Source organism: Triticum urartu, chromosome 6A (genome assembly GCF_056163025.1).
Source record: "Triticum urartu cultivar PI428250 chromosome 6A, HENAU_Tu73, whole genome shotgun sequence".
Classification (NCBI taxonomy): domain Eukaryota; kingdom Viridiplantae; phylum Streptophyta; class Magnoliopsida; order Poales; family Poaceae; genus Triticum; species Triticum urartu.
The window spans coordinates 550332286-550353286 of NC_141878.1; the positions used below are offsets into that span (position 1 = coordinate 550332286).

General features: G+C 44.9%; 1 protein-coding gene and 1 pseudogene across 1 annotated transcript; both read left to right on the plus strand.

Moving 5' to 3' along the window:
• Positions 1-863: 863 nt before the first annotated feature.
• LOC147966232 (uncharacterized) lies at positions 864-2285 on the plus strand. Its single transcript, XM_087527156.1, has 2 exons — positions 864-1559; positions 1634-2285. Exons 1-2 carry the CDS (start codon positions 1212-1214, stop codon positions 2189-2191), a joined length of 906 nt encoding a protein of 301 aa, XP_087383282.1. The 5' UTR covers positions 864-1211; the 3' UTR covers positions 2192-2285.
• Positions 2286-10024: 7739 nt separating this feature from the next.
• On the plus strand, positions 10025-13694 carry LOC147966233 (uncharacterized; annotated as a pseudogene).
• Positions 13695-21001: the final 7307 nt, after the last annotated feature.

Sequence of the window (21001 nt, forward strand, 5' to 3'; positions counted from 1 at the left end):
ACAGGCGCTGGCTGGGAGACGCTGGCGCTGGTTCTCAGCGGCTTCTTTCATCAGGCGGTTCTCATCATCTTCCCATCTTCAATCAAGTTGCACGCCCCTGGTAAGATCAATCATCCTGTCAATATAAGTTGTAGTCGATGTACATATTTCATGATATTGTCCATTGATCAATCATCCAGATCAACAAATTAGTCCATATAAGTTGTAGATGCACAAATTTCATGGTATTGTTCATCGATCAATCATCTTGATCAACAAATTGGTCCATATGAGTTGTAGATGTACAGATTTCATGGTATTGTTCATCGATCAATCATCCTGATCAACAAATTCGTACGTATAAGTTGTAGATTTACAAATTCATGGTATTGTTCATTGATTCATTTTTTTTTGGTAATGAAGCTCATTTTGCAGAAAGAAAAAAACTCCGGTAATCTGAGATAGCCAATTCGTAGATGAAACTAGAACCACCAACTTGGCAATTTGTCCCTTCCTCTCTCTAATTGGAAACACACCTTTGTTTGATTATAAAAGAAACCCACTACACTAGTTACTTGCTGCTGTACATGGAAACTAGGTAAATGCCAGATATGAAAAAAGAGTAAATGGCACGCTAACTCTAATTATATATTTATATGGTATTAATAGGCACTAGGCCAATCTGAACTGTGCGATATAAGTATGTATGTTTGTGCTGTAGTCTATATTGTATACACATGTATCATAGTCTAGTATGTAGGCCAATCGTGTACTCCTGGATATAAGGGGCCCTCAAATATAAATTCAACATGCACATGCAGCTTTACCTCTATAAAAACAAATGGTAAGCCAACAGTAGATCACTGAAATACAAGCCATCAGTTCCTTTGTCGACCTGCATTGTGAAAAGAACATAGGAATACACGTAGAAATCAAACAATTAGTAGTAAGTGTTGTCATAGGTAAAACATTAAAGGTTAGCTTAGTCCTAGACCCCCATTTGTCTACTGCAATCAGAAGAATACACGCCAAGAGATCACACGAATGCAGTTGAAATATTATTATCATGTTCATTTCTTCCACTTAACAGTGTTCTTCTCAACCAAAAAACTCACTTTGCAATATGGCTTGTTGTAAGTACAACTTTAAATTGGAGGTTTTGAAATGTCAAGAGAAATTAAGTTTGTCAATCACATACTCATTTAAATTTTTTTATTTTCTTGTAGATAAATATGGATGATCAGAAGGACCCAAAAAATAGGAAAGAAAACCCAGATAAAAAGAGGCATGTATGGAAATCTTCGGAGGACAAAATACTTCTCACTATACTGAAAGATCAAACTTTACACGGAGGGAAAGAAGGAACAGGTTACACAAAGAAAGCATGGCGTGATATCTTAGAACAATTCAATGATTCAAGAGTAGACAAACTTGAATTACAACAATTGAAAAATCGCCATAAGTACTACAGGAGTTGCTATGCTGCCATGGATAGACTTCTTAAACTGACGGGATTTGGTTGGGACGACGATGACAAAATGATAAAAGCTTCAGAAGAAACTTGGGAGGAACTAATTGAGGTAAGTTTGTGCGAGTAGGATTCATATAAAATTGGTATATTATATTTATTAATAAAAATATTTACAACTTGCAGAAGGATAAGTCACTCCAAGAATATCGAGAAAAGGTGTGGCCTAGTTGGGAAGATCTGCAACAAATATGTGCTAGTTCAACGGCATCTGGAGTTGGTGCTGTATCTAGCAAAGGGAAAGATGGTTCATGCACAACTAAATCATCTCAAATTGATCTCAATAAGGATGTTGAAGTACATGAAATCGAGTCTGATGAAAATAATGGCTCCCCTGGTGTGTTCACTAAGAAGTCGACAGCCATTGAGCCAGAAAAAAGGAAATTCCCTGGAAGTGGATCAAAAGAAACTACAAGAGGACAAAAACGTACAGCCGATGATGCCATAACAGCAATTGATCGTCTTGCAGATGCATCACTCAGCATTGCTGAAGCAAAGAAAAAAACAGCAGAACAAAATGACACTTACTCGGTTAAATCATGCATGTCAGTATTGAATAGTATGGGTAGCCTCGATGCCAGCACAAAACTGAAAGCAGTAAAAGCATTTACAGATGGTGACAAACGCACCATTTTCATTGAGATGGATGAAGAAACTCGAAAGCTTTGGATTCTTGATCCTTAGTTATTTTGTGATACACCATTATTTGATTTCAGTAATTGTCGTTTTATGTATTTAGAGAACAATTTCCATTGCTTTTTCTGTAAGTTTGTGTTGCAACAATCAACTGTACTTTCAGTTTGAGAAAGTTCATTTCCAACTATTTTATATATCTTATGAAATATTATTCTGAGATGATACAATCAATAGTGTACACTGTGCAAGGAACCATGAACAGTTTGTATGTGCCAGATGATGAATTTTCTGATTCCGAGCAAGTTCTTATTAATAACATTTCTGCAGTGTCTCGTGATGTGTTGTTCACAAGGTTATTCAAAACACCTCGTAACACCTCCATATTAACTGGTGCCCAGAAAACAAAAGAGTTGCTAGAGGGACATCCAGTTAGATTTTACGAACAAATTCGTCTTGAGAAGCAAATATTCTACTTGCTGCGAGATGCTTTGTGTGAGAGAGGCTTACTGAAGGATACAAAGCGAATGACAGTGGACGAACAACTACTCATGTTTCTACATACCATTGGTCACAATGTTAGGAACCGTGTCATCCAAGATAGATATCAGCATTCTGGTGAACCAATCAGCCGACACTTCAACATTGTTTTAGATGCCATAAATGGGTTGCGTGATGTTTGCATAACAGATCCAAGGAATGAAACCCCAGCAAAAATATTGGGTGATGCAAGGTTCTACCCATATTTCAAGGTATTTTCCTATCGCAAACACATGTTACTTTTAAATATGATTAAATACTATGTCATGGAAACTTAAACTTCATTGTTTGACTAACAAAAATCCCAACAGAACTGCCTAGGAGCAATTGATGGGACACACATTGAGGCAAAAATCAGGCTAGATAAGCAAACTCCTTATAGAAATAGGCATGGTTACCCCTCTCAAAATGTAATGGCAGCAGTGTCATTTGACATGACATTCTCATATGTCGCTGCTGGATGGGAAGGTTCTGCGTCAAATCAAGCAGTTCTAAGATGGGCTGTTACTAGTGGGGGTTTTGTTGTTCCTGAAGGTAAAAGTTCAAACATATGAACTATATATTGATTAATCTTATTACATAAAGATTTTGACCGTGCTATCAAACCTTACGTGCAGGTAAATTTTATCTTGTTGATTCTGGATATGCAAATACTCCAAAATTTATTGCCCCGTACCGTGGAGATCGTTATCATATTGCTTCTTTTCGTGGAAGTAATCGACGATATACTAGTGAGAAATATATGTTCAATCATCTGCACGCACAACTACGAAATGTTGTTGAGCGAACTTTTGGTGTTCTAAAAGCTCGCTTTCCAATTTTAAGTAGGAAAGGAGGAATTCCTTATCCATATAAAACACAAGTCAAAATTGTTATGGCTTGTTGTATTATCCACAACTTCATCCGGAAGGTTAATCATCATGATGAGTTGTTCGAGCTTTATGAGCATGGGGAAGCACAACAACATGTTGACCATGGTGATCAGCAAGTTAGAGGGCAAGCAAGAGAAGATGAACGAGCTGCTGGTGAGAGAGTTCGTGCAGGCATTGCTCGACAGTTGTGGAGTAATCATCAACAGCGTTCCGCTCAACAACCAGAAGATGATTGAGCATTACAATATTATTTTTTAAAATTTTATTTATAGATTCATTACAATAATAATTGTTACAATTTTTCATCAATTCATAGGTTCCAAAACTTCCCGTTCTGTATTACAAGATGATAGTAATGCTAAATTATTTTATGTACAACTGTGTGCAATAAATTTGTCATTCGATAAGAAAAATGGCCATTGCAGACTAGAGAATGAAGTTGAAGAACTGAAACTGATATATTTGTGAAAAGAGCCAATACAGATGAAGGTTATGCATTCAGCAACAAAAAATAAGCACATTCAAGATATTACGAGAAAACCTTCACATGTGGCATGAGGAATCTGTATGGACCAGCAACCATCATTATCCTCTGCATTGTCAACTTGCCACTCCTTTGTCTCTATGAGCAAAGGCTGTGTGCAACCACTCTCCAAATTATCACTTCGTCGCTATTATGGGAAAGAATTAAATCAACGACTTTACCATGTAGCTAATTGTTAAGCCCTGTAAACTATGAAGTTTTTTTTCTCTTGGCAAGTAGAATGGCATTTCTTATTAACACAAGTAGAATCATCATTGAATTGTTCAAGCTCCCAGCTCACATAATTCGACCTTGAAATGCAAACAAAGATGAAATGTTTACCTGCTCCGCCGAATCATCGTCCTCACGCTTGACCTCCAGCCCCTACATGGCCGCTATCAGGGTGGGCGGCGTCGAGCACTCTTTTGAGATCTGAACTTCCATGTACGGACGCTGCTGGACGGCCAGCATCAAGGGGCGGCGTACATCTGGGATGAGCTCGAGAAGAACCTCTCCTCGAGCGAAGCCTGTGCAGGGCCGATGAGAGAGGTCGCCCAGGGGCGGCGAACCTACGGGATGAGCTCGAGGAGCAGATCTCGCCGAGCAGAGCCTGTACGGGGACGACCAGAGTTGGCCTAGGCGACCAGGGAAAGCCTCCGCGCGCGGAGTCGTCGAGGCCGTCCCGATGGGAGGAGGGCACCGGTGTCTGGCGGTGAGGACGAACGACGGAAGAGGAATCACAGGCTGGAGCCGCTGGAGTCGAAGCTTTGGGAAGTCGTCGTCAATGGCCAAAATTGGGGAAAGTAAGAGAGAGAAGGCAAGGGGAGGAAGTGAATCGGTATCCTCCTACCCAAACAAGGAAATGTACAAGCCAGTTTTATCCTTTCCAAACCCAAACGTGTTTCTGTGCAAATTAGTTATCCAAAAATTCATTAGCAAAACCAATTTTGCTAAAATCCGGCTACAAGCTCGTTTACCATGTATCTGGCCCTATCCAAACAACGCCTAAAGTCCAATGCGCGCGCGTACATGTGCGTGGTTGCATGAGAGCGTCTGCAGCCGGCACCTCAAACTCATCTCAAACATCTAGATGGATTATCCGGTCATAAAAAAACGATCCAATGTGGGTGCGTATGTGTGCGTTGTTGCATGATGATGTGGGCGCCGTGTGTCTCAACAGAAATCGCCGTTGCTAAGGGTGTGTTTGGTTGCTCGCATGAGCCTCAACCAGGCTCGTGCGGGAAGGGAACAGGTCGTTTGGTTGCCTGATTTTCCTGTTGGACCTGTATAGCACGAAACTTAAAGCATCTTTGGGCCTGGTTCACTGGAAACCCAGGAATCGGTAGTTTCTTGCGAGCCAGGCCGAGGCAAGCGCAAGCCGGTAGGCCCTTGCACGAGTGAAGACGGGAGGGATGCGAGGTGATTACATGAGTTTTTTTTCAACCTCCAGTCTAATCTCCTCCCTCTGATCTACACAATGGTGCTTTGATTCGAGGTAAGCTCTACACGAAAAATATGCACCTCGATGCTACGGTTCCATTCAGGCGATTGGTTCGTAGTTTTATCGGTCGTAAGTTCTTAATCTCGTGTTACCTTTTGGAGCTATTCTAGACAAATTCTGTCAGATTCGTCGCGCACGATCGATCATTTGAAATTTCCTTTGACCAGCAGCCTAATCTCGCAGTCCCTCACAACATTCGTGCTGTAAGTTTTTGGTTTCGACGATCGTAGCTTCATCTCTCTTTCAACAGCAGTCTACTGCACTGACGTCGCCATGTCGAGCTCCTCTGTCCTCTGCTCCGAGCCCTCCTATTCGTCCCTCTCGACACTGAAGCTCTTCCCCTTGATTTCCTTGCCCGCGTGCTACTACACGAGAGTCGTTTCCGGCGTCGCTCATCTCGGCCTACTCTCTGTCGTCCTCCTACTGCACTGACGCTGCAATGACACGCACACTGCTTTCTTGTGCCCTCTGCCTTCGCGCACACTGCAGTTCGCCGCGCCGCCGACGGGGTCGATCATCTTCGCCTCCTCTCTCTCGCCCTACTACACTGGAGTCGTTTCCGGTGTCGATCATCTCGGCCTCCTCTCTCGTCCACTGCACTGACGATACCATGGCGCGAGCACTGCATTCTCCTCCTATGTCCACTGTCTTTGCGCGAGCATCGCAACTAGTTCACCGACGGTGTCGCTCGCCGTGCCGCCGGCGGGGTCGCTCGTCCACGACTCCATGCTCGTCATGTCGGACACGGCGCCACGGCCACTATCCACCGCAGTCGCCATGGTCCGAGCACACTGCATTTCTTCTCCTCCTTCCTCTACTAGCTCTTAGCCCTGTGTGCTAAGTGCAAGTGCTAACTCTTAATCATACCCCATGCGGGCAACCAAACAACGTGTAGTTGCATGCGCCGAGACAATGCAGGCAACCAAACAATATGCCAAAGTTGATCCCCTAATGCAGGAAGTCCATATGCAGGCAACCAAACAACTCGCAGATGTTGCATATGAGATTGTTTTTTCAGAGCCAGACTAGGTTGAGATGTGCATACAATGCAGCTACTGTTCCAAAGTGAAACCAAATACGCCCTAAACGCTATCAGGGCTGCAGCACGGGTAGCGTGGCAACCATTTGATCACATACGTGAGGCGGCACGGCGATGGCGCACCACCGATCGATATAGGTGGTGTTTGTTTCTCTAGTCCTAGGACTTTTTCTAGTCCCAACTAAGAAGTTCCTAGTCCCTAAAAAGTCCCTCCCTGTTTGTTTTCAGAGACTAAAAAGTCCCTAGTCCCTTTCTAGAGGTTATTAAATGACCATGTTGCCCCTAGTATATAGAAAAATAACAATCAAACAACACCATGGGGTGGCGGGCCAATGGGTGCATGGATGGGCATGGTTGGAAAAGTCCCAAAAAGGCTCTCCTTAAGAGTCTTCTTCATTTAGTCTCAAATGCCTAGTTTAGTCCCTAAAATGTCCCTCCCGTTTGGTAAAAAAGTCTCTAAGAGGGACTTTTTCTAATCCCTACACACAAAAATCCCTGAAAACAAACACCCCCATAGTATATGCTTGATCGATCACACTGAGACGGAATAGTATCTTCTTAGAGCATCTACAGTCGGATATATCTAATCCGGTGCTGGCTTGGGTTAAAGGTGAATGCGACTAGCTCGCTAGGTGCAAAGAAAAAGTCCGGCGAGACCAGATCTAGTACCCTTGTCCCGCGCTCTGTCTTCTCCGCGAGCTCCCCTGCTCCTCCGTCTAGTGCTCTGCCTCCTTGGTGATTTCCGGCGATTTCCCGGTGACTGGCGTCATGCCGCTTCTTCTCCTCCCCTTCCTTCTCTGATCTCCTATCTCATCCCTCGTCTCCCGGATTCCCTTCTCCTCTGTGTCTCCTCTCTACTTCCCCTTGTTCCCTCAATCCATCTTGCTCATCCAGATCCCCTTTTGTTGCTTCTCTGCTTCTTCCCTCCCCGTGATACTCACTGCCCTCCGATTCTGTTAGTGACCTGCTGCTGCTCTCCACTTTCGCCACAGATCCGGTGCTTCTGCCCAACGGCCTTATTTTCGCAGATCTGGCGTCTCCTTGCTGTGGGTGACCCCGGGCTCGCGCCGAGCCAGGAGAGTGGGGTGAGGAAGGCAGAGTTATTTGTCTCGATTCCAGATATCTTTTGGGCGCTATGAGGGCCATCGCCTGGAACTGCCGAGGTATGGGCAGAAGCCTTGGCAGTGAGAGGATGCTCTATCTTTCCAACTTGATGCGGTCTACGAAGACACAGGTAACATTTGTTTCAGAAATCAAGTCTTCCAAAGTCCGTTCTGTCGATCTTGTTAATAGGTTTGATGTTGCCAACGGCTTTGTTGTTCCTTCTAGAGGTGCCTCAGGTGGCCTTTGGCTTATGTGGACCGATGAGCTCAAAGTTTCTGTGCATGCTGCTGCTTTTCACTATATTTTAGCAAATGTAGTTAATAAAACTTCAGGGGTCAACTTTTGTCTTATTTGTATATATGGCGACCCGTATCACAGGCAGACTAATGCCATCAGCTGGGACCAAGTTGCTGATTTTGTCTATGATAACCTAGGAAAGCCCATGGTTTGTATGGGGGACCTTAATGATATCCTTTATGATGTGGATGCGTGTGATGGTAATATCAACTTATATCGTATGAATGCTTTCAGGTCTCTTGTTAAAAATTGTGGGCTGTTTGATATTGGTTATAGTGGTCCTGCTTATACTTGGCGTGGTAGGCAACATACTTCTAAGCCCATTCATAGACGTCTTGATCGATGCTTGGTCAATTCTGATTGGTGCGCTTTTTATCCTAATACTAAAGTGTTGAATCTTCCTATTATTCTTGGTGACCATGCTCCCATTTTAATTTCCTCGGAAGGTAAACTTGTTAGGCCTAGACAATCTTTTAAATTTGAAAACTGGTGGCTTATGGAAAAAGATTTTCACTCTTTTGGTAAAAATAATTGGATTTCTAGTTCCCTGACCTCTTTTGCTGCAAAGTCATCTTCTTTGGCAGGATCTTTAAAAGTCTGGTGCAAGAAGAAAAAACCTCTCCAACAAGAACTTGCTGAGCTAGAATCCAGAATCAAGGATTTGCAACAGCTGCCTCTCCACCAACAGGACCATGTTTTGGAAAGTACTCTTACTAATAGGTATGAACTTACGCTTTCCAAACTCAATCAGTTTTACAGCCAAAGAAGTAAAAAGTCTTGGGCTGTAAAAGGTGATCGCAACACAAAATTCTTCCATCAGGCTGTGCTCAAACGTAGAAAAAGAAATACTATTTGTTCTATCAAAGATGAGCATGACAATATTCATTTCAAACCGGAGGCCATGATGCAAACGTTTGTTAATTATTTCAGACACATATTTTCCTCTCCTAACACTTATGCTGGCAGGCCTTTTTCTTCCCCTATTTGGACTAATGACAACAATGATCCTACTTATTCTATTCCGGACAAGACTGAACTTTTGCGGATTCTTAAAGACATGAAGCTTAATGCTTCTCCTGGTCCTGATGGGTTCAATGTAGAATTTTATTTAGCTACTTGGGATTGGATTGGGGATGAGGTAACTCATCTTGTCACTCACTTCTATAATACTGCTACACTTCCCCCTCACATCAATGATACCAATATTGCTCTTATCCCTAAGAAGTTGGTTCCTCTTGTGCCCATGGACTACCGTCCTATTAGTCTTTGTAATGTGCTTTATAAAATCATTGCTAAGTCTCTTGCGAATAGACTTAAGCATCATCTTCCTGATTATATTGACCAAGCTCAACAAGCATTTATTGAGGGTAGACGTATTAGTGACAACATTATCATTGCTCAGGAAATTGCTCACTCGTTTTCTCTTAAATCCTGGAAATATGATGCCTTTATGCTTAAGATTGACCTTGCCAAAGCTTTTGATCGTTTAGAATGGAATTTCATTGTTTCTGCTCTGGCTCGTAAAGGGCTGCATGGTCATTTTGTTAATTTGGTTCATACATGCATCTCATCTCCCTCATTCTCTGTTCTCATTAATGGCCAGCCCTCTCCTAAATTTAAGAGCTTCAGAGGAATACAACAAGGCTGTCCCATGTCTCCTTACTTGTTTGTTCTTGCAATTAATGAACTTTCCATCTTGCTTAATGAAGCTTTGCAGGTTAACCAATTGCAGGGAATTTCTCTTGGACCAAACTGCCCCTCTGTCCATTCTCTTCTATTTGCAGATGATCTTCTGGTGTGTGGGCACGCTACTTATCAGGAGGCTCAGACGATGGCCAGTCTTATTCTACACTTTTGTGCTCTTTTTGGTCAAACTCCTAACTGGAATAAATCTGCCATTCTCTTTAGCAATCATGTTTCTCAGAATATTATTAATGATATTAAGAAAGTCTTTCCTGTTGCTAATCTTGATGCTAATTTCACTCATCTTGGTCATCCTCTAATTTTGCCTGCTAAGAATAGGGGTGCTGCTTATAACTTTGTTTTGGATAAATTTTTAAATAAGCTCCCCTCTTATAAAGCTAACATGCTATCTCATGCTGCCCGTCTTGAACTTATTCGCTCTATCTTTTCTGCTATCCCTGTTTACTATATGGCAAACATTCTGTTTTCAAAAAAATTTATTGCCAAGCTCACTTCTATCATTAGGAATTTTTGGTGGACAGGGATTAGAGAAACAGATTCTAAGAGGAGTCTTTGTCTCAGAGCATGGAAGGATATTACCAACTCCAAGTCTGAAGGTGGTCTCGGAATCAGAAATCTAAAAGCCGTCAATGAGAGTCTTATTCTTGCTGCGGCTTGGAGGTTAGCTAAAAACCCCTCCTCCCAATTATATTGTGTTCTTCAAGCCAAATATTTTTCTACCACTTCTATTTGGAAAGCTACTAATAATCCACCTAAATCTGCCTTTTGGTCTTCCATTTTAAAAATGCTTCCTAAACTTAAAGAGCATGCCTTCTATCAACTCACCCAAGGTAATGTTTCTATTTGGAGCATGCCTTGGTGCAATCTTTGGAACTCTATTCATGATTTTCTCATTCCTCAACCATCAGGCTTTATTTATCCCTCCTTGGTTAGGGATCTTTGGCAGCCTGGGAAAAGGCAATGGAACCGTCAGCTCATTTTCTCTCTTTTTCAGCAACCTTTGGCTACTCAGATTATCAACATTGATATTCTCGATGATGATAATGCTGATATTCTTTGTTGGCCTTTGGCTCCCAATGGTATTTGCTCTTCCAAAGCTGCTTATAAACTTTGCTTACAAGACATTTACTAATCCTAGAACTGCTCCTCTGGATGTTCCTTTGGATTTGAAAGCTTTTCTTAAAACTATTTGGAAGCAGAAAGATTTATTGCCCAAGGTTAAAACTTTTGCTTGGAGGATGCTTAGCAAAGCTTTGCCCACAGGAATGAGAGCAGGCCGTTTTTCTATTCACATTTCGCAGAATTGTTGTAGATGTGCTCAGCAAGAAGATGAGTTTCACCTTTTCTTTCTTTGTGACTTTGCTAGAGCGGCCTGGTTCTCTGCTCCTTGGTTTCTTAGATCTGACATCCTTGTGCAAGGTCACTCTTCAATGCATTCCCTTCTGATTCACTTTGCTTCTATGGGCCATCTTTATGCATCTTTGCAAAATATTTTCAATTTTATGTGGTGCATTTGGAAGGCTAGAAATGATTTCCTCTTTGAGAGGAAATTTTCTTTTCCCTACCAAATTAAAATTGCTGCTACTAGTTTGAATAATATTCTCCAAGAGGAGATTCTGCCTTCTACTAATATTCAGTCTTTGCAGGCTTCTCAACCTGATAATTCTCCTCTTCCTAAGCAAGGCAATACTCTCAAATCAGACCTTCTCATTAATGGTGCTAAAGTATTTTCTGATGCTGCTTTCAGAACTTCTAGAGTTCCAGGATTTCAGCAAGGTCAATTGCGCACAGGTGTGGGAGTTTACTTTTGTCTTCCTTCTTCTAATAGGGAAATAAATATCCAGGTTCAAGCTTCAGGCCCTTCGACGGACACTCCTCTTCAAGCTGAAGCAATTGCTCTTGCTTGTGCGGCTCAATTGGCGGCTTGCCTTAACATTCAAACTCCTACTTTTTTAACCGATTCTCTTTCTCTTGCCACTGTTGCTGCTGCCAGGAATATTGCTCACTCTTCCACTCCTTGGAATATTAGAAAAGAAGTGGCTTCTTTTGTAAACTCTACTTCTAATCTTAATCCCCAAGTTTTTCATATTTCTAGGAATTTGAATGGGGTGGCTCACAATTTAGCTCATCAAGTTTTTCAAATGGCTGGAGGACCTACACTCAATTGCTCTTCTCACTCTCATGTCACTGAATCATGTCCTGTAGCTGCCTCTCTTGTTGATTTTAATTTTGTAGGAATTCAGCTTCATAAGGTGTATTGCTTTTAGGAGAAAGTTGATAGCTCTCGGAAGTTCCTCATCTCAACATGATATGATGGTCTATGCTCGGCTGTTGGAAAGAAGGAGATTGCTGTCAAAGCTGGAATTTTCTTTTCCCCTTCTCTTTCTTTGTTTCTTAGGACATGCTGTTCTTCAGCAAGGATCTTGTTCCTTGCTCTCTCATATGTCTTTATTCAGCTCTTCTTTCTTTACATCTGCAGTTCTTCTTTCTCTTTATTCTAGCAGATGGTGTAATCTCGACTGTAAAATGTTCTGTGAGCTGAATATATTGGTACCTTCGGGTGCCTTTCTCTGTTAAAAAAAGGTGCAAAGAAAAAATGATCCGGAATGCAGCTGGCCGCTAGCCGGCCTCTCACATGTGTATGCACGACAAGGACACGTGTGGACTCTAGCTCGTGTGCTTCGCTGCAAAAGTGTATGTGCTGCAATTTCTTTGCCGGCATACAGTTTCTCAGCCAGTACGTATGACAAGGACGTTTGTACGTACGTGTCGCGCTGTGATGCACACTGTATTATTATTTTTACCACCTGTTGCTTTGCTGATAGCATTTCTTTTTCACCACTGCTTCCATGGACGAGCTAACTGGCAACGTCAGTTTTTTTTTTTTTGCGGGGAACTGGCAACGTCAGTTCAACCGAGCCGTTGAGAAACGGGCCACCATTAGCTTAGCATTTGAGACGGAGAAATCAACAGTTTAATAATTTGATGATGATGGAAGGAGCTGCGCGTTACGTGTCACTGTCATGGTGTGTGGGAGGTACTCTTGTGGGTGTCTCTCGCTTTTGGAAAGGAAGCGTTTCGCCGCCTACTATACTAAGCTAAGTTGTTTTGTTACGATTTAGCTACACTTCTGTCGACTGATTTTCAGAGGGGGGCGAGGGGCTCGCCAGAGGGGAGGAAGAACCAGCCGCAGCGGGGAGGGGGAGCTCGCCGGAGAGGCTACTCCAGTGTCAATCTTAGGGTTCAGGGTGGGGACGGTGGTGGGGCGCGCTGGCGTGGGAATTCGTCGGAGAAAAATCTAGTCGCAGGTGGGGCTAGAGGGATGGCCGGGGCGGCGGCTAGACCGGCGGTGGGGGCGGTTCTGAGAAGGGCGGGGCTAGAGGGATGGTTGGGGCGGTGGGGGCAGTTCTGGGGAGGGCGGGGCGGCGAGGCGGTCGCGGGAGCGCCGCTGGCCGCGGGTGGTGATGGCCGGCGGTTCAGCCGGCGGCACGTTTGGCGGTCGGAAAGCTTAGGAACAAGAAGATCTAGCTGCCACACGATTTTAACCCAATGGTCTACGAATCGACTGATTCTAATTCAAAAATTTAGTCGACTGAACTGTAGTCATTTCGGTTTTGTTATGCTAGCTAGTATTGCATCGTCGTACCGTAGGTGGGTCGATCTCATGGCGAAGGTAAGGTGGCGCCGCACCCACTACCACAGTTAAGAGGCTTTTTTTGCCAAGACCAATTCGGGCGTAGGTATGTTTCTCTTGTTAATTTAATTAATTCTCAACCATCACGGGGAGTTCGACAACATGTATAGTGTTTGAAAACAGCGGAAAATTTCAAAGTAGTACCGTGGAAACTGATGATGCTGTTCACCGATCTTATTGTCTGGCTGAAAAACTGTTGAAAATGAAGATGCTTGAGCAGATATCGTTGAATAATTCGAATATATTTGCTGACAGTGTTGAAAGGCTCAACTACACGTAGCGATCGATATGCCGCTAGTTAATTCCCGTGACACTTTCCTTGGACTACAATTATCGCACACGGCCCGATCAAATGGTGCTAGCACTAGGTGTGTAGGATGAAAAATATAAACCCGGGTTTGACCAACTGGTCTCGTGTTTTTTCCTCTGCACAGATGCCGTTTGTCAAAGGGCAGTCGCCGGGGAAGGCCAGGCGAAAGTGCCGAACCTTCTTCGCCTCGATCGATCCGCATGCGTGTTGTCCGAGACAACGGACTTGGAGCAGCATCTTGTCATAAATAAAACAGTAAAACATAGTATAAATTTACGCACGTTTGGATTGGAGACTCTTCCTCGAGCATGCAGCATGCATGGGGCGACGACGTGGCGATATGCAACAAGCGTGCGTGACGTACGTGACCTCCCGTACATACATACGTACGTTCCAAAGGGGAACCGTCCATTGACTCCCAACTTCCCAAGACATGGTCTTGGCCAGATTTTGCCTCTGGCCTATTTGTTCATCTATATGATAGTACTCCTATATTTTATTATCATAAGGAGCTTTTGCTCCCGAGTGTCGATCATTTCCATGAAACTGAATAAAGAAAAGCTATCTATGATTGCTTAGCATGCTAAACAAAGCTCCTGTACGTAGCTTTATCCGGCCGGACTTGTCAACGTTTGAACATGGATGTTTGGTCTTTCTCTTTGGGAGATCAGAATCTAGAAAGTTGTGCTGCCGTGTTTTACCTAGTGTTCTACAGTAAATAAGTACTCATCCGTCCGGAAATACTTGTCATCAAAATGAATAAAAAGGGATGTATCTAGATGTATTTTAGTTTTAGATACATCCCTTTTTGTCCATTTTGATGACAAGTATTTTCGGATGGAGGGAGTACGTGCCCTAGTTCTACTGTTCTACTAGCCCCGTCGAAAGTTAGGTCCAGCGCAATTAGAGATTTGCCTTTTCCGGTCATACAACTTTTCATCGCCCGATCGATTTGGCATGTCCAGAGAAAACCTGTGGTCTCTTCTTTGCCGATGGAAACAGAAACTTCTGCGCGCGGGTTGATCAGGACGTACATACTGTGTATTTATTGTCAACATGTTAGTTTGGACTATATATGCTGCAAGTTTACCTCGACCGGCGTCGAAGAAAATGGTGTGTATATATATCAACAAAAAACACTGCGTCGAGCCATCTTCTACCGCGTGTAAACAAAGTCATCAGGACATTCTAATTAACTACCACCAGAGACGGGACGAGAAGCTAGCGACCCATTCATTCACATGCACGCGACTTTTAGTTTGTCAGCCAACCGATCGATCGGGGTCAACATAACGCGCGACTACTGACCATTCCCTCTCACAACGTCAGTCAGTCAAATTGTAGTACTCCCTCTGTAAACTAATATAAAAGTATTTAGATTACTACTTTAGTATTTTAAATACTCTTATATTAATTTACGGAGGTAGTACAAACTAACTCCCAGGTCAAAATTTAACACCACTAGCAGTACTACTCCTACTCGCTTATTACATGAACCTCCCACAGGCAAGCAAGCAACTCGATCCAAGAGGCCGGCCGCGTTAGTTATAATAGTGGAGATGAATTGACCGTTACTTCTGTGCGTGTGCACGGACGTGTAAACGGAAGCAACGGACGACGATCTCCCGACACACAGCGCAGCAGCTAAACCACTGCGTCTTCGGATAGCTTGTGAGGTACACCATCCATTCCTAAATATAAGTTTTTTTAAAATATTCCATTACAGACTACATACAGATGTGTATAAACATATTCTAAAGTGTAAATTCATTTATTTTACTTCGTATATCGTCTATATTAAAATCTTTAAAACATCTTATATTTAAAAACGGAGGGAGTAACTGGCACGGTTAGTTAAACCAAATCTTTGAGAAATGGCCACCTTTAGCTAGCATTCGAGACGGGGAAATCAACAGTTTAATAATTTGATGATGATGGAACGAAGTGCGCGTTACGTGTCACTGTCATGGTGTGGGAACTCTTGTTGGTGTGTCTCACTTTTGGAAAGGAAGCGTTTTGGCCGGCTACTATACTAAGCTGCATAGGTGCTTTGTTATGCTAGCTAGCTTTGCATTGTCGTACTACATTACTACGTCGTCTCGTGGCGAAGGTAAAATGGCGACACACCCACCCACCATTCTAAGCGGTTTCTTTGGCAGGACCAGTTCGCGCGTACGTTCGTTTCTGCTATTAATTCTCAACCATAACGGGGAATCTGTCAACATATATATTTGTGGAAAGAGCGGAAATTTTCAAAGTAATACCCTGAAAATTGATGACCCTGTTCACTGATCTTATCGTCAAGCTTGGGTCTTCAAGACGTACGCTTGAGCAGAAATTGTTGAAAAACTCAAATGTATGTCTTTGACGGTGTTGAAAACTCAACTATATGTTGCAATCGATATGCAGTTAATTAGACTCATGTGAGTGTGGCACCATCCTTCCCTTTTCTTGGACTGCAATTAAACACACACTGCCCGATCAAATGGTAGTACTACTATGTATAGTCCAACTTGACAATACACAATACTCCTAATAAAAAAAGACAATGCATAGTATGTACGTCCTACCATGAAAAAAACACACAGTCGGTACGTCTTAATCAACCCATGGCGCAGAAGTTTCTATTTCCATTAGAGCATCCACAGCCGGACTTGACAAATCCGGCCATTTATACGCCCGCGGACAGCGCCAGGCGGCCCCTCGATGGGCTGCCACACATCCACACACCTCAAATGCAGAGCCTCAGATTTACTATTCATGCACGTCGATCATACGATACAAATTATTTCAATTCAACAGTTCGAAACAAAGCAAAACAGATCATAATTCAACAATCCGAACATGCTAAAATGAAATCAATGCCCGAGCGTGACGGATGCCTCGCTGGCTAGCCGGATCACTCGTTGGACGCCATCCATGCCGCCTACTCTGAGGCCATCCTTGCGTCCTGCTGTGTCTGCATCCTTGCCGCAACTGCCCTTGCCGTCCTGCCCGGTCGTTGATCTCCTTCTTCTTCGCAAGCCACTTCTTGCTTGGATTGGGATTGGATATTGTCCCAACTTCAAATGAAGGCAAGCTGGATCCCCCAATTCGTACTCCATTTGGGTCGGACCTTGATTATCATTGATCATGTTCGACAGGAACACCTCCTAAATGATCATGGTTTGCGAGCATTCATCATGTCCGAAATGAACTAGCAGTATATGCAAAACACTGAACATGCCATATGCAAAGTTGATCGGCAAGAGCAGCAAGTGTTGGAAATATGCCCTAGAGGCAATAATAAAATGATTATTATTATATTTCCTTGTTCATGATAATTGTCTATTTTTCATGCTATAATTGTGTTATCCGGAAATCATAATACATGTGTGAATACATAGACCATAACATGTCCCTAGTAAGCCTCTAGTTAACTAGCTCGTTGATCAATAGATAGTCAGGGTTTCCTGACTATGGACATTGGATGTCATTGATAACGGGATCACATCATTAGGAGAATGATGCGATGGACAAGACTCAATCCTAAGCATAGCACAAGATCGTGTAGTTCGTTTGCTAGAGCTTTTTCGGTGTCAAGTATCATTTCCTTAGACCATGAGATCGTGTAACTCCCGAATGCCGTAGGAGTGCTTTGGGTGTACCAAATGTCACAACGTAACTGGGTGACTATAAAGGTATACTACAGGTATCCCCGAAAGTATCTGTTGGGTTGACACGGATCGAGACTGGAATTTGTCACTCCATATGACGGAGAGGTATCTCTGGGCCCACTCGGTAATGCATCATCATAATGAGCTCAATGTGACCAAGTGTTTGGTCACGGGATCATGCATTATGGTACGAGTAAAGTGACTTGCCGGTAACGAGATTGAACGAGGTATTGGGATACCGACGATCGAATCTCGGGCAAGTAACGTACCGATTGACAAAGGGAATTGTATACGGGATTGATTGAATCCTCGACATCGTGGTTCATCCGATGAGATCATCGTGAAACATGTGGGAGCCAACATGGGTATCCAGATCCCGCTGTTGGTTATTGACCGGAGAGTCGTCTCGGTCATGTCTATGTGTCTCCCGAACCCGTAGGATCTACACACTTAAGGTTCGGTGACGCTAGGGTTGTAGAGATATTAGTATGCGGTAACCCGAAAGTTGTTCGGAGTCCCGGATGAGATCGCAGACGTCACAAGGAGTTCCGGAATGGTCCGGAGGTGAAGATTTATATATAGGAAGTCCAGTTTCAGCCATCGGGAAAGTTTCGGGGGTAATCGGTATTGTAGCGGGACCACCAGAAGGGTCCCGGGGGTCCACCGGGTGGGGCCACCTATCCCGGAGGGCCCCATGGGCTGAAGTGGGAGGGGAACCAGCCCCTAGTGGGCTGGTGCGCCCCCCATGGGCCTCCCCCTGCGCCTAGGGTTGGAAACCCTAGGGGTGGGGGGCGTCCTACTTGGCTTGGGGGGCAAGTCCCCCCCCCTTGGCCGCCGCCCCCCTTGGAGATCCCATCTCCTAGGGCCGGCACCCCCCTAGGGGCCCTATATATAGTGGGGGGAGGGAGGGCAGCCGCACCAAGTCTCTGGCGCCCCCCTCTCCCCACGTAACACCTCTCTCTCTCTCTCTCTCTCTCTCTCGTTGGAGCTTGGCGAAGCCCTGCTGAGATCACCGTTGCTTCCACCACCACGCCGTAGTGCTCCTGGATCTCCATCAACCTCTCCTTCCCCTTGCTGGATCAAGGAGGAGACGTCTTCCCAACCGTACGTGTGTTGAACGCGGAGGTGCCGTCCGTTCGGCGCTAGGTCATCGGTGATTTGGATCACGACGAGTACGACTCCATCAACCCCGTTCTCTTGAACACTTCCGCTCGCGATCTACAAGTGTATGTAGATGCACTCCCCTCTCCCTTGTTGCTATATGACTCCATAGATTGATCTTGGTGATGCGTACAAAATTTTAAAATTCTGCTACGTTCCCCAACAGCAAGAACATACCGACTCTTGTTATGTCATTCCGTCAAACAGGGCGTGGGCAACCTGGGCGCCGCCGGTTTCCGTTCTTATCCATACCCGGACGAGCTACGCGAGTGACATATGTCCACTGCCGGCATCAACGTTGGCGGAAAGCTCTTCAGAATGCCCCAACCGGCCACCATATCCTTCTCTGACCCAACCTGGTCCGACTGCACAATCCTTGTCGGCGGATGGATGGATGGGGTGTAGGGTTCCGGGCACGACGTGGGGACAGCTGCTCGTCCATGTCCGCATCCGCTCCCTGCGACGCCACCGCTTCCCTCTCTCGCTGCCGGTGGCGCCGGTTCCTCCGGATGATGTTCTCCGGCTTGCACGACGAAGCCAAGGACAGGATGCCGACGGATGAGGCGGACGCAGCCTCTGTCGCGACGGTTGAGGACGGGCTGGGCGACATCTAGGGCGACGGATTGGGAGCGGCGGTGAGGATGGGGAGCAAGGGTGGCGGACAGCGAGGACTCTGACGCGAGAAAGGTAGGGGGAAGGCAGAAGGAGGAGGAACGGTTTGATGAATTTGGTCCGATTTATGATGGGGTAGGGTTGTCAGGTCCGACGTAGCAGACGTGCCCGGACGCGCCCATATCCGCCTCAGATTTGGGCTGGACATGAGGGGTCTCGGCAGCCCAGGCATTTGATGCCAGTTTAAGGAGCTCGTCTAAATCACTTTTTTTTAACTGGTCAGTGCCCGGGCCGTCTGCCTGGACGTTTAAAGCGGGTTTGAGGCACCCGGCTGCAGATGCTCTCAGCAGGCAAGAAAGAGACCACAGCTTTCCTTTGAACATGCCAAATCGATCGGGAGATGAAAAGATGCATGACCGGAAAAAGGCAAATCTCTAATTGCGCTGAACCTAACTTTCGACAGCCCTAGAACAGTAAAACACAAGAGAAGGCAGCACAGCTTTCTAGATTCCCATCTCCCAAAGAGAAAGACCAAACTGAAAGTCACGTTCAAACGTTGACAACTCCGGCCGGATATAGCTACGCACAGGAGCATTGTCCAGCATGCCAAGTAATCATAGATAGGTATTCTTTATTCAGTTCCATGGAAATGATCGACATTCTGGGGGCAAAAGCATCTTATGATGAAGCAATCACTAGTCCAGAAGCAAAACCTGACCCAGAGAAAGCAGCTAGCTAGCTGCATTTTTGTTGGGAGTCAATGGACGCCCGGTTTCCCTGTGGAACGTAGGTACGGGACGTCAGGGGCGCGTATTGCATTGCATATTGGCACGTCGTCGCCACATGCATGCCATGCTGCACGCTCGAGGAAGAATCTCCAACACAAACGTGCGTAATCCATCCATCTGTTTTACTGCTTGCTACTCCAAGAGCGTTGTCTCGGACAAGACGCATGCCGATCGGTCGAGGGCGAAGAAGCCTCTGCGCTTTTCGTCTGGCCTTCCGCGGCAACTGACCTTTGAGGCTGCTTTGACAAACGACGTATAGTAATGTGCAGATGGAAAACACGCGACTAGTTTGTCAAATCCTACACAACTACTAGTAGTACTACTAGTTTCGTCGAAACAAAGTCATCAGGACATTCTACATCTACAGGTAATTAACTACCGAGGCGAGACACATGCACTAGTACACGTCTTTTAATTTGTCAGCCAACCGTTCCATCGAGGTCAACACAACGCCCGACCGCGACCGTTCTCCCTCACAGCGCGCGCCAGTCAATCAAACTGTGTAAACAAACTCCCAAGTCAAAACTTAACACCACTAGCAGTACTTGTTTACCTTACATGACCCTCCCACAAGCAAGCAAGCAAGCAAAGCAATTCGATCCAAGAGGCCGGCCGCGTTAGTGAGTTAGCAGCAAGTGGATATGGATTGACCGTTGATTCGATGTGTGTGTGTGTGTGTGTGTACGGATGTGTGAACGGAAGCAACGTAGGATGATCTTGGCCAGGCGCGCGTACGTGCGCGTGGTCGTGTGATGGCGTCACCGAGGCCTGCCGATGCCCAAACCTGCAGAGGTAGTTCAGTGGCAGGGCAGCACGGGCAGAACGTGGAAACCGTTTGATCACGTACTTCAGGCGCGGAGGCGCCACGGCGACGACGCGCCACCGATCGATGTGTATGCTTGATTGATTGATCGCACTCGCAAGACTACGCCATGACTATCTGCCAAGCTATCTGAGGCCATAGATCACAGTCGCAGAGACCATATGGCAAGTACTCCCTCCGTTCCATAATGTAGTGCCTATAGATTTTTACAAAAGTCAAACATTACAAACTTTAATC

Bases quoted from the DNA above. Each gene is read 5' to 3' on its own strand.
- LOC147966232 (XM_087527156.1), top strand. From the start codon at position 1,212: ATGGATGATCAGAAGGACCCAAAAAATAGGAAAGAAAACCCAGATAAA. The intron at 1,560-1,633 runs GTAAGTTTGTGC...TACAACTTGCAG, and splicing joins CTTGGGAGGAACTAATTGAG to AAGGATAAGTCACTCCAAGA.